Raw genomic sequence first — 14,771 nt, 5'->3', positions numbered from 1 at the left:
CATTTTGGTCCAGCTTGCTAATGATTCTGCTGACCCACTGCCATGATAAAAACTGGTGAGAAGACAAACCACTTCCAGTGCTTCAAAATGATCACATCTCACTGCTCAGGAACTTCACCGTTCAAACTGACAGAAAGATAGGTGCAAATAGGCCAGACGTTATATTGAAGGACTTCAGACAAAAATCATGCCTCCTCATCGATATGACTGTCCCAATCGACATAAATGTATCTTTCATGACCCACCAAAAAATTGAGCAAAAATAAGGATCTTGAAATAGAAATTGACAAAATGTGGAAAACAATACATGTTGTCATAGGTGCCCTAAGAATGATAGCAAAAGGGGTTGATTGCTACCTAGCTCAGATACCAGGAAATCCAAAAATAGCAGAAATTCAAAAAATAGTGCTCATGGGAACTGCCCATATCCTACATAAAATATTGTCTATGTAATCCCAATTTTAAAACAAACTTATAATTTTCTTAGTTTTCTTAGACATTCTCTCGAACAATACTTTGTGCAGAACCAAATATATGACACCCTAGTCATAACACCAACTTGAACTTTTAACTTCTCTCTTGAGATCTGCGGGTGAGACTTGGAGTCAACGTGTACAAATACAAAGCAATAGTTCAAAATATAATAATAATAATGACAACAAAACAATAGAGATAATAATAATAATCTCAGCAAAGGAATTTGACACACTGTTGAAACATAAAGACCTTCAGACTGAGATATCTAGGTCATGGCAATTAAAAACCAAAACCATCCCTGTTGTTGTAGGTGCCCTGGGAATGATCAAGAAAAGTAGTGACAAATGTTTTGACCAGATTCCTGGGAAACCAACAATCTTTGAGACTCAAGAAATTGTGTTGACATCAACAGCCCACATTCTCAAGAAGTTTCTCTCCATCCAATATATACATGCCTTAGGTCTCTGGTTCAGACTTGGCCAGAATATGAAATGAAATGATCTAAGAACCAAAGTAGTTTATGCTACAGGGGTCTCCTTACATCCTATAAATTAAAAATGGGTCAACAAAGTAAGTAACCAGACTGAAATATATGCTTGGAGGTGGGGGTCCAATATGATATGGTAAAACCCTGGAAAGCAGTGTCCTAGCGTGGCCCTCATCCAATGACTGAAATCAACTCGAGAATAATAAACAAATCTGGGGTACAGGGTGGCATGTGAGCATGTGTGTGGATAGGGGAATATATAGAGGAAGGTAGGTATGTATGTATGTATGCATATAGATAGATGGTTACATAGAGAAAGATAGGTGCATACATATGTCTGAACAGGGGCACACTAAGAGTATTATGGGCCCTCAGTGTGCTTTAGTAGAGTTAACATGTAGAGTGCGGGCCCTCGGGCAGTGCCCAATTGACTGATGGCTCCGTCTGCCCCTGTGTGTGTACATGTGTTTATAGACACATGGATACATAAAGAGAGATGTGTTTGTATAAATGTGTGTGTGTGTGTGTGTGTGTGTGTGTGTGTGTGTGTGTAATAAACAGAGAATTGAATGAACATTCAAAAGTAAAGAGGAAACTGATGTACTTACTGAAATGAAGGTGGTCGGCTGTCCCCGATGCCCCCTAATCGTTCGGGGGGTATATCTCCTGCTTGAGAATCTGTACACTGGGACTGGTTATCACTACTCTCTGCGGGGACCAACTGTAAAGAAATCACAGAAGGGCCAAAATTAATATTCAAACAACAAATGAAATACCAGGTAGATAAAAAAAGCACAAATGGAACAAGGAAAATAAGAATCAAATAGTGAGACAACATGAGAGGTTACAGCAGGTAGGCAATTCAAAAGGTGACACAGGCTGGTGTAGTTGTGTGTGCTAAGAAGTTGCTTCCCAAACTATATGATTTTGGGTTCAGTCTCACTGCGTGGCACCTTGATCAAGTGTCTTCTTCTATAGCCTGATGCCAACCAAAGCCTTGTGAATGGATGCGGAACACAGAAACTGAAAGCCCTTTGTGTATATGATGTCGCATGATCACATGACTGATCAAGCTGTCAGGTGTTATACAGTGTTGGCCACAATGCACTTTTGCATTGTTATGATGCCATCTCGCTGGTTAGGCGAGCAAGCCAACATTGCCTCCTGACTGAAGGGGGACTGGAGCAATATGAAATGAAATGTTTTGCTCAAGAACACAACACGCTGCCCAATCGAACCCGTGACCTGGCGATCATGAGTGCAACAGCCAAACCACTAGGCCACACACCTTCATATATATCTATACATATATAAACAGCAATCTGTTTGGTTGTCTGTCTGTTTGTGTCAAGTTGCCATCTACACTCATTAAATGAATCTTCATGAAACTTTTTATACATGTTAAACCAACATCTAGTTTGTTACTAGGCCCATTGCAGTTTAATAAAAATCTATAATTGGGCAGCTCGGGCCCCTAGAAGGGATACAGATAAAACCCATCTATTTTCCTTTAATGGCCAAGGGGAAAATAACCCTTTTATTTTTCTCTTTTGCCCACTAGTCATTTTTCCCTCCAGTATCATTAGAGTGACCAGTAGCCAATGGTTACATTGTATAAATACATGTGTTCTAGTGGACTTTCTGACAAGAAGTTGTCAGACAAGGTCAGTGATACTTCCAATCTAACCCCTGTCCTATGTCAATATATAAATTTTAATAATATTTCATAGACCTACCTAAGATTTTTCATTTAAAACAAATTTGAGTAATATCTCCCCATGGGTTATGGAGACATTAACGCCAGACCTTAATTGCAAATTTTACCATTAACATACTGTTTCCAAGGCAACTGTACAAAAATTTTTCCAAATATTACATTTTATTTGGTATAAATCAAATTGAGTATGTTTATTTCTTAGTTTTTGAACTGTTAGGGTTACTTTTGTACTTTACCCAGAACAACCCTTAAACAAGTAAATAGTATTTTCCTCAACAATAGATCCACTTATTTCGGTTAGTGACTTATTCACAAATATACCATGAATGACGATGCCTCCTTTCATGTCACTTCAGCCAATTAACAGGTGCTGTATGAAGAACTTTTCAGAGTTACTTTGAATTGCTATTATCTCATATCCAATTGGCCTGTTATTACGTAACATGCTTCACGAATTTGGTATACATACCTTATTCGTATTTCCTTCTATGTTCTGTATACTCTGGGAATGCATTAAAGCCCTTTTCGGGGCTACTTTATTTGTATTGGTACTATCGGGTAACTAATTTGCATGTTATTACGTAACTGACTTCAGGATTTTGGTATTCATAACTTATTGGGATTTCCTAAAAACAAGATCCCTATGTAAGCCGGTTCGGTATTCTCCGTAAATATTCAAAAACCGTTTTAAGGGTTACATACTTTGTATTGTTGCAATTGGATGAGCAAAACAATTATGAGAATGAGACCAGGGGTAAGCCCCACTTTTCTGGGAATTCCAGGTACGTCAGTGTGTGTGTGTGCATTAAGGTTACCATTGGTTTCACGAAGAAAAATATCTTAATGTCCTAATATGTCAAGCCAATCACATGGAGGAATGGTGTTCATCTCCATTTTGGATACAAACCAATGGTAGCTTTAATACATAAAAGAAATTCTATCCACCAATGCAGTGATAAGCACTCATTCTCATCATTCAACAATATTTCAGGATGATACTCTACTCTATTTTATTCTTTTACTTGTTTCAGTCATTTGACTGCGGCCATGCTGGAGCACCGCCTTTAGTCGAATCAAATCGACCCCAGGACTTATTCTTTGTAAGCCTAGTACTTATTCTATCGTTCTCTTTTGCCGAACCGCTAAGTTTACGGGGACCTAAACACACCAGCATCGGTTGTCAAGCGATGTTGGGGGGACAAACACAGATACACAACATATACACACACACACACACACACACATATATATATATATATATACAACAGGCTTCTTTCAGTTTCCGTCTACCAAATCCACTCACAAGGCTTTGGTCGGCCCGAGGCTATAGCAGAAGACACTCACCCAAGGTGCCACGCAGTGGGACTGAACCCAGAACCATGTGGTTGGTAAGCAAGCTACTTACCACACAGCCACTCCTGTGCCTGATCTTTTCTTTTTTTCCTAAATAAACACACATTATATATTCATTCTTCACTTCAGTTTTATTATTATGCATATATACACAAAAAACATAAAAAAACAAAAGCATACATTAGATAATGTCCTAGGTATCCCCCCCCCCCGCCTCTAAAATGGACTGAAATGGAATGTGATCAAGATAGAGCTAAACAACAATAATAAAGGAGACATTAACAAAAATACTTCTAGATACACTGTACCTAAAATAAAGAGGCAATGCCATGGTTGAAATCGTTTTCATTACAGCTTCACCCATTTTTAATTCCTCTGGAAGCTTAACAACTACCACTATCATCATCATCATCATCATCATCACCACCCACAGTGCCACATTCACCAGCAGCCCAGTAAAAGTAAACAAAAGATGGTGAGTCGTAATCTCCCGTCCAATCTCTTCTACTTAGAATAACGAATGTAATTAAGAATGAAAGAAAGAAAAAAAAATGTAATGTAACAGGTGCAGAGAGAAACATGAAGCTGTGGAGATTTTTACCAAATGTCCACAAAGGTGTGGAAGCTGCTTGTTGTGATCACTGTGGCTGGAAGCCTTTTCAATAACAATAACCAGCTGATAACATTAAGCAAATAAAGGACCCACTGATTTTGATAAAAACAATCAGCTGGTAACATTGTCCATATTATAAGCAGCTCCCACTCTGTATGTGTGTGGTGTGTATGTGTGTGTATGTGCATGTGTATGTGTGAATATGTGTGTATACTCTTTACTCTTTTATTTGTTTCAGTCATTTGACTGCGGCCATGCTGGAGCACCGCCTTTAGTCGAGCAAATCGACCCCAGGACTTATTCTTTGGATGCCTAGTACTTATTCTATCGATCTCTCTTGCCAAACCGCTAAGTTACAGGGACATAAACACACCAGCATCAGTTGTCAAGTGATGTTGGGGGGACAAACACAGACATACAAACATATACACATATATACGATGGGCTTCTTTCAGTTTCCGTCTACCAAATCCACTCACAAGGCTTTGGTCGGCCCGGGGCTATAGTAGAAGACACTTGCCCAAGGTGCCACGCAGTGGGAATGAACCCGGAACCATGCGTTTGGTAAGCAAGCTACTTACCACACAGCCACTCCTGCACCTATATATATTTTCTTTGAGACCGGAGTCCCAAACCAGCTGCTAACCAAGTAACAAAACTTCCCAGGGTTTATAAATGTGCATAGGGATGTAAACAAACCAAAACCAGTCGTCAAACAGTGGTGGGACAAACACACACACACACACATATATATATGTGGACTTCTTTCAGTTTCCGTCTCCCAAATTCACTCACAAGGCTTTGGTTAGCCCAAGGCTATAGTAGAAGATACTTGCCTAAGCCACCACACAGTGAGATTGAACCCAGAGCCATGTGGTCAGGAAGCATGCTTCTTACCATACAGCCATGCCTGTGCTTCACCTAAAATGATGGGTACAAATGAAAATTTGTAACCAGGATACAAGATCCATATGCTCCATTATTAGTTCACCATAAGCGTTCCCTTTTCCCTGAACTTTCAACAGCAAGCTCACATCCACAAGGCAACCGACCTTGTGGACTTCAAATAATAGACAATGTTGATGATGACCACTGAGCAGGCAGAATCACTAACACACCAAACAAAATGTCTAGAGGCGTTTCATCTGTCTTGTGTTCTGAGTTCAAATACCACTGAGGTCAACTTTGCATTTCATCTTTTCGAGGTCAATAACATAAGCACCAGTTGAACCCTGGAGTCGATGTAGTCGACTTATCCCCCTCCTCCAAAATTGCTGGCCATGGGCCAAAATTTGAAACCATTATTGGTGGAGGTGGTGATGATGGCGGTTGCAGTAGTAGTGAGGTTATGTGAAATAAAGTAATTCCACTGGGAAACCAGTGGCAGGCTGAAAAGTGGGAGCTTGTCGGCGGGGGAAGTACTTACTGCCATTACACAGCAATAATAAAACAAGAAAAAGTTAACATAAAATATGTAACATAAGGTAAAAAAATAAGTGCAAAGATATCGATACCATCCCTTTTTATTTTATTTATATATATATATATATATATATATATATATATGTCATACCGGCCATGACGAAGGGAAATAGCCCTGAAACTCGAGTCGCCTTTATATATTTATATTTATATTTATATATTTGATCCTTTATATTGAACACTCAATATTTCATCTACATTCAATACTTTATTTCATGGTGCCATCCATTTTTATTTTATCTTATTTTATATTATATATTGTATATTATATTATATATTGTATATTCCATATTCTATATCCCACATTGGTTCTGCAGGAATATAAATAAAACATAAAAAACAGACAGTGTTGGAACTCTTTTAAACAAAATAATATATTCCTCTATACACAATCATACAAAAAAACCACCTTTTTTGTATTTATTTTTACTCGCATATATATATATATATATATATATATATATATATATATATATACACACACACACACACACACATACACACACATATATATATGTGTATATATATATACACATATATAGTTTAAACTCGTACAAACAAATAAAAATATCAACATTGGTATTGGTTTTTGAAGACCAGGATGAAGAAGAAGGAGAGAAAAAAATGAAACTAAAGTAATTTTTATAATTAAAAAAGCAAATTGGAATCAAGCAATTTTACATTATTATTATTATTATTATTATTAGCCAAGATTTGAAATGTTAGCGAAGAGCAAAACAAATTTTAAATTCGTTAGTTATTTGATATAACCATATTGAAATGCTATATGCATGAGGGAAATTAAATTTTCTATAAATGAAACCGAAGTTAATAGATCTAAATAAAAGAGAAAAGTTAAAAGGAAAAAAAATATAGAAAAAGTTTAGAGATTAAGGAGGAGTAAACTGACCCTTTGTTTAACCTACTTAATACCAACCCACCTGAGAGCAGACTGCTTCTGGTCCTAGATTACAAAAAAAATAAAAAAAATAAAAAAATCTTTTTAAGTGTTCATTGGAGCTCAATGCAGTCCTTTGACACACAGGATCCAGTGAAACCATTTAACCCATGCCAGCATGGAACATGGACATTAAATGATGATGATGGTATTGAAATCACAACTGTGCAGTATTTTATGCAAGAATATTTGTGGTTGTTATGTTATGTTCTGGATGCCATTTTAACTGTTAACACACTGCATTTTTTCTGGAATTGTTTCACCTACCACTTCCCTGCAAATACAGGGGAGAAAATTCATTCCGTGACAGGATGCACCTACAGTATGCTAAAGGTTAATATACCAATATTGTCTTTTCCAAAACCCATCTTAAATATACCAGTAGACATTTGTTTGTTTTTTCACAACCATTGGAGCACAAAGTGCTCCTCATAACCACAGGTTTATGAGATGGTTGTGATCTGTAAACAGTTTTGTGTAGGAATTGGAAAGAGAGGTATGAACATGCAATGCACATGTGCACACTGGATTCATAAAACAGAAGAGAAAAAACGAAATGCACATGTCAAAATAAAACAAGTTACATGATGGTCTTCATGCCATGTCTACACCACTATCACACAGCTTTGCTGCAATTTTCTTGTTTGTTGTTCCAAACACCATTTCTAACCTTTTAACTATTAAATTAAATTTCAAGGTTATTCCCAGTAATGATGTTAAAGATCTACCAAAATATGGTATGTTTGTTTTTCTTTTATTCTACAAATCACATTGTATCAATAAACTTGACATATCTCAACAAAAAAAAAAACGGTTTCAAACATGACATTCCTGAACAATTGGTATATAAAACAGGTTTTGCAGTTGAGGGTAATGAAATTTTGAGTGGATATATCTGGTTTTCGCAGTAAAAGAGTCAATAAATGCATATGTGACTGTATGGTAAGAAGCTTGCTTCCCAACCACATGGTTCCAGGTTCAGTCCCACTGCATGACACCTTAAGCAAGTGTTTTCTACTATAGCCTTGGGCCAACCAAAGCTTTGTGAGTGGATCTGGTAGATAGAAACTGAAAAAAGCTCATCGTGCGCGTATGTGCAAGCGCATGTTTGTCCCACTACCACTACTTGAAAACCAGTGTCCATGTAACTTAGCAGTTCAGCGAAAGAGACCAATAGAATAAGTACCAGGCTTTAAAAACAGTACTGGAATCGATTCATTTGACTAAAAATTCTTCAAGGCGGTGCCCACGCATGGCTGCAGTCTAATGACTGAAACAAGTAAAAGGAAGACCAATATATGTGGGTTTTTTTTATGTAATGTTCCAAACACCATCTACCAATATATATTAGTCTTTTATATTCCACACACCACCTTAATATACCAATGTCTATTGTATGTTCCAAACAATATCTTCATAAATTAGTACCCATGTCTTTTGGTAAGTTATGTTCCAGACAAACCACCTAGCTCTTTTATAGTTTATCTTTTGTTTTGTTTCGGTCATTAGACTGCGGCCATGCTGGAGTACCACCTTCAGGAATTTTAGTCAAACTAATCAACCCCAGTACTTACACTTGCCCAATGTGCCATGCAGCGGGAGTGAATTCAGAACCCTGTGGTTGGGAAGCAAGCTTGTTACCACACAGCCACACATGACGGGATTCTTTCAGTTTCCTTCTACCAAATCCACTCATAAGATTTTGGTTGGCCCTAGGTTATAGAAGACACTTGCCCAAGGTGCCATGCAGTGAGAGAGAGTTCAGAGAACCATGTGGTTGGGAAGCAAGCTTCTTAACACACAGCCACACACACACACAAACACACATGCATGACGGAATTCTTTCAGTTTCCTTCTACCAAATCCACTCACAAGATTTTGGTTGGCCTTAGGTTATAGTAGAATACATGGAGGCGCAATGGCCCAGTGGTTAGGGCAGCGGACTTAAAAAGCTCCACGAGACTCCGGCAGGGGATGGTGGCGAACCCTGCTGTACACTTTCACCACAACTTTCTCTCATTCTTACTTCCTGTTTCTGTTGTGCCTGTAATTCAAAGGGTCAGCCTTGTCACACTGTGTCACGCTGAATATCCCAGAGAACTACGTTAAGGGTACTCGTGTCTGGAGTGCTCAGCCACTTGCACGTTAATTTCACGAGCAGGCTGTTCCGTTGATCGGATCAACTGGAACCCTCGACGTTGTAAGCGATGGAGTGCCAACATAGTAGAATACACTTGCCCAAGGTGCCATGCAGTGAGAGTGACTTCAGAGAACCCTGTGGTTGGGAAGCAAGCTTCTTACCACACAGCCATGCCTGTGCCTATATAGTTAATCATTTTCAAAATGTGTTGCTGTGTATTTCCTTGGAAATATGGTTAGCAGAGAAAAAGTTTAAAAAAACAACCAAGACATAGAATGAAGTATTTTATCATAAAGTAAACGTGGATAAGAAAACTATTTTAGATGGAATCTGATACATATAATTAATTCAGTTTTATTTTATTTTATTTTATCTGAATGTTATTTTTGATTAGATGCTTATGTTTAATTAAAATAGGTAACCAGTGCAACAGTGTAGAATATGGCTAAGTGGAGACTGGCACCAAAAGAATCCAAGTTAGCAATTTGGTTTTGATTCCCAGTAGAAAGCTACTTCACTTCCTTTACAATGAGAAATCCCATGGCAAGGGTATGAGAGCAGATGTTAAATTCTCTGTTTAATCCTTGCAATATTAACCTGCCTGAAACTGCACTTATGATACTAATTCACTGTTTTAAAATGATCTAAAACTTTCATTAAAATTTCATATTAGTTTATATTCGAAACACTGGCTTAATTAATGACATAGTTATTTTAATAAATTCTTCCATTATTTTCAAAATTAATTAAAGCAATGGCAGGGTATTCCAAATAGCAATACAGCAACAAAAATGTTAAACCAATAAAATGGGGGATCAACTATGCTATCACCTGACCTGCAAGAAATAGCAACCAAATCTCCCTCATATCACCAAAGAACACAGTAGATAACATATAGTCTGTATGTGACGCACTATATCTAGAAAAAAATCATGGAATGGCCACAATTGGAATGCTTTAGATCACAGGTCATGGACTCAGGATTAACCAACAACAACACATGGCCAAGCAAGATGTATGCCTTTGTGATTTGAACAACTGTATTTATCTGGTGAAGTCTAAATTAATAAAAGGATATTATTATCCTATTTACTCAGCTAAAAGACCAGTTGCTGTTGGCATCTCTGTTCAGCCTGTCATTCGGGTTTTGAGGTACCACAGTCAGCTGATGACTTCTTGGCTCGAAATAAATTTCATCATCCATGTCCATGCTGGCATGGGTTATTGCATAATAAAATTTGCACACACACACACACACACACACTGATGTTGTGTTGGAGCAGCAAGTGTCTATTGAACTGGATATAGTAAATATTTCCTGCAGAACAATGATGGGATAAAATGCAATGTCGAAGCTAACTGGCAGGATTTGAACCCAGTCATTAGTAAATGAAATTAATTACTGCTCAACATGATACCATCTGTGCCACTCTAACAGACCCGATAAGAATATCACAATAAATTGTACTAAGATCAAAGTAATGATAATGGTTTTAAGTTTTGGCAGAGAACCACGAAGATTAGGAGGCAAGGGTTAAATGCATGATTGTATATTTTATTATTTAACTCTATAGCATTTAAACTAGCCATATCCAGACCAAATATTTTACTTGCTTTGAGTTCAAACTGGCCAGATCTGACCTCTCACACCTACCCTACAATGTCTGTTTAAAAATAAACTAACATATAGGTGCAAGCGTGGCTGTGTGGTAAGAAGCTTGCTTCCCAACCATATTGGTTTCAAGTTCAGTGCCACTACTTGGCACTTTCAGTAAGTGACTTCTACTAAGGCGTTGGGCCAACCAAAGCCTTGTGAGTGGATTTGGTTGTTGGAAACTGAAAGAAGCATGTCACGCATGCACATGTGTATGCGTGAGTGTGTGTGTGCACACCTTTGTGCATGTTTGTCCTCCACCACCACCTGACAACCAGTGTTGGTGTATTTACATCCCTGTAACTTAGCGGTTTGGCAAAAGGAAACTGATAGAATAAGTACCAATATTAACCAAAAAAAAAAGTGACAAATACTGGGGTTAATACTGGGATCCGATTAAAATTCTTGAAGGCAGTGCTCCAGCATGGACATAATCTTAACAACTGAAACAAATAAAAGATAAACGAAACCACTGAAATCTCAAAGCTACCAGATACTCTTTTACTTGTTTCAGTCATTTGACTGTGGCCATGCTGGAGCACCGCCTTTAGTCGAGCAAATCGAACCCAGGACTTATTCTTTGTAAGCCTAGTATTTATTCTATCGGTCTCTTTTTGCCGAACCGCTAAGTTACGGGGGACGTAAACACACCACCATCAGTTGTCAAGCGATGTTGGGGGGACAAACACACATATATATATATAATCATATATACAGCAGGCTTCTTTCAGTTTCCGTCTACCAAATCCACTCACAAAGCTTTGGTCGGCCTGAGGCTATAGTAGAAGACACTTGCCCAAGGTGCCACGCAGTGGGACTGAACCCGGAACCATGTGGTTGGTAAGCAAGCTACTTACCACACAGCCACTCCTGCATAATTAATTCAAAACAAGTAGAAAAAAAAGCATAAAGAGTTAAATTTGCAGGATTCCAAAATAACTAAGGCTTCAATTTAAACACAGTTTCTTTCCTATTATATATATATATGAGAGGATTAATAAAGTTTGGAGATTAGTTAACATAACTCGTGATGTTACCCCCACTGCAGCACAGCAAGCAAGCTTGCTGGTTTGCATTAATTATGAAATAAATATGAAACAGATTATATATAATTCTACAGCTGAAGTTTAATTATCATTGCTTTGAAGTAATTTATTATGGAATTGATTTTTTTTCCCCTTTCTCTTCATGGAAATGAAATGAATAAGCCAATTAAAATGATGCTTGCAAAAGAAGTAAACATATAATTCTATAGTAAGAGTGGGACAGTAAGGCACTGAATCCACTTGTCCATTGATATTTAGGGACACCGCTTGTATGATGGTAGCATTTGTTTACAACTATCATGGAATATCAAGCCCAGGAGAAACTAATGAACACGTGCACACACACACACAAACTGGTTTCAAATTTAAGTTGTTACATCGACCCCAGTTCTCTACCAGTGCTTATTTTATCAACTCCAGAAGGATGAAAGGCAAAAATCAACCTGAGCAGAATTTTAGCTCAGAACATAATGACAGATGAAATTCCGCCAAGCATTTTGCTAGACATGGTAACAATTCTGCCAGCTCATTGCCTTACACACACAGTAAAGTGGTCACACTGTAAAGTGGTTGGCATTAGGAAGGGCATCCAGCCATAGAAACCATGCTAAAGCAGACACCGGAGTATGATGGAGTCCTTCAACTCGTCAGATCCTTGTCAAATCATCAAACTCATGCCAGTATGGAACATGAACAATAAATGAGGAGGAAGATATATATATATCTGGCGTGTGTGGAAATAAAGCTTTACAGCAGGGATACAAGATTTCACAGGCACAGGGAGGAATATTGATGTGGCACGGATGACGGCCGAACCAAGAAAGAAAGATCAGGCTTGGCCAAACACTGGTCACGTGGGAAGAGAAGAGAGAGAGGTAGAGGCAGAGGGACAGAAGAATTAAGGAGGGGCCACCAGGCTCAAACAATATATATCTCAAATCACGTCTCAAAGATGCACCAACCATCACAATCACAATCAACCACACACACTTGTTGAACCCTAGAAGATCTTACACCTAGACAACCTAGACCCCACACACATACATTTAACACTAGGTCAAAAGCTAAAACAACAGGCCTTGCAACCCACCTCCATTCTCCAAAAACATAGACAGCACTATTCCCAGGCCCCCTAAAATAAGTAGCGGATGCTCTATTCTGTGCTACACACACCACTTCTCACTTAACATTAATAACTTAGCTAAATCCTTCTTTAAAATACTAGACTAACTTCTCTCGGCAACAAAATATCATTCTATCTTTAACAGATCCACCCTGAAACTATCCTATTCTACCCCATCAAACTTCGAATCTATCATAGCAGCCTCTAATAAACAAAAGCTTTCTCTTCACTATCAAAACTCACATAATTACAACTCTAGCTACATGAATGCTCAACATGCACACAGCTCCAGCATAGATACCCTTACATTAGACCACAACCACAACCCATCCTACAGACACTACCTGGAACACCACCACAATCTCTACCACTCTTACAAATAGTACAATCAATAACAACAATAGTAATAATAACAATGATAGTAATAATAACATTAATAATACTAATAGTTCAGGCCGTTCTAGCCCCTTCTCTAACCTCTCCTCTGACAATATTACCGCCTCCATTCCTGAACACAATCCCCAAAATTCACCTAATTTTAACTGCCATCCTGAAACCATCTGCCCATTACAAACCCAGTGCAGAAGATATAATGTAATTTACAAAAGCACTGTCCTTAATCTATTACACAACTCTACAGCCATATACATAGGATCAACCAAATATTTTAAGCAACGATATGTCGCTCACCTCCATTCTTTTAGACATGATAAACAGTAAATCTACAACACTCGCCAACCACATACATCATCTCAAAAATACAAATATACCCTATATTCTATCATGGTCCATATTGGATTCAGCGCTTCCCTACCAAGGTCAATGCTCTACCCTCAAGCTTTGCCTGAAGGAGGCGCTTCACATATTAGAGCACAACTCTTCAACACTGCTAAATAAACATAATGAGGCTCTAAACACATGCAACCATTGCTTTTTTCACACATTCAAATTCTACCACAAATATATAACCACACAGTATATTTCCACAATACCCCTTAGGTAATCCCAATAATCTTATAAATCTACATTTTAACTCCTAATCCTTATCTAATTCTTCTTTCATACTTGAATATCATAATCATTTAATTATATTAGTGTTTGTCTCCGTATTCTTTCTGTTGAAGAGCGTAGCTCGAAACGTCAAAGACTTTCCGTATTCCTGAGCGTCATACTAATATATCCTTTTGTTATTTACACCACCTGTCCTCGTCTGTTGTTATTATTTGTATATTCTCCCATATATATATATATATATATATATATATATGTACATATGTATGTGTGGTATATGTACAAGCGTGTGCAGGTGTGATAATACATACAGAAACACATATATATGAGTGTGTGTATATACATATATGTATATGTGTACATGCGTGAGAAGTTTCAGGTGTGGAAGCAAGGACTAGAATCGAAAGGCCTTAGAGTCAACCTAGCTAAAACCAAAGTCCTAATAAGTAGGAAGGTAGACAAAACATAAACCCCTTCAGGTAGATGGCCCTGCTCGATCTGTAGAAAAGGCATAGGTAGAAACTCCATAAGATGTACCCAGTGTAAGCCATGAACACATAAGAAGTGCAGCAATATCAAAGGAAGACTAACTAGCAAGATAGTTTTTGTATGTGGCAGATGCTCAGGAGCAATAAACACTGAAAATGTGCAGAAAACAACTTTTGCCACATACCAGGGAGAAAAACCAGAAGTAGTTGATAGCTTCCGCT

At 37.9% G+C, this 14,771-nt stretch overlaps 1 protein-coding gene across 1 annotated transcript in view; it reads right to left on the bottom strand.

The window, feature by feature from the left end:
* The window catches only part of LOC106876540 (segment polarity protein dishevelled homolog DVL-3), a 260,486-nt gene that overhangs the window by 111,294 nt on the left and 134,421 nt on the right, over positions 1-14,771 (bottom strand). The window contains exon 3 of the mRNA XM_052976893.1: positions 1,573-1,685. Within this exon, the coding sequence (XP_052832853.1) occupies positions 1,573-1,685 (113 nt within the window). The remainder of the gene's footprint in view (positions 1-1,572; positions 1,686-14,771) is intronic.

This window comes from Octopus bimaculoides, chromosome 26, assembly GCF_001194135.2.
Source record: "Octopus bimaculoides isolate UCB-OBI-ISO-001 chromosome 26, ASM119413v2, whole genome shotgun sequence".
NCBI lineage: Eukaryota > Metazoa > Mollusca > Cephalopoda > Octopoda > Octopodidae > Octopus > Octopus bimaculoides.
The sequence above is the reverse complement of the archived record's forward strand: the minus strand, read 5'-3'. Positions and strand labels throughout refer to the sequence as shown.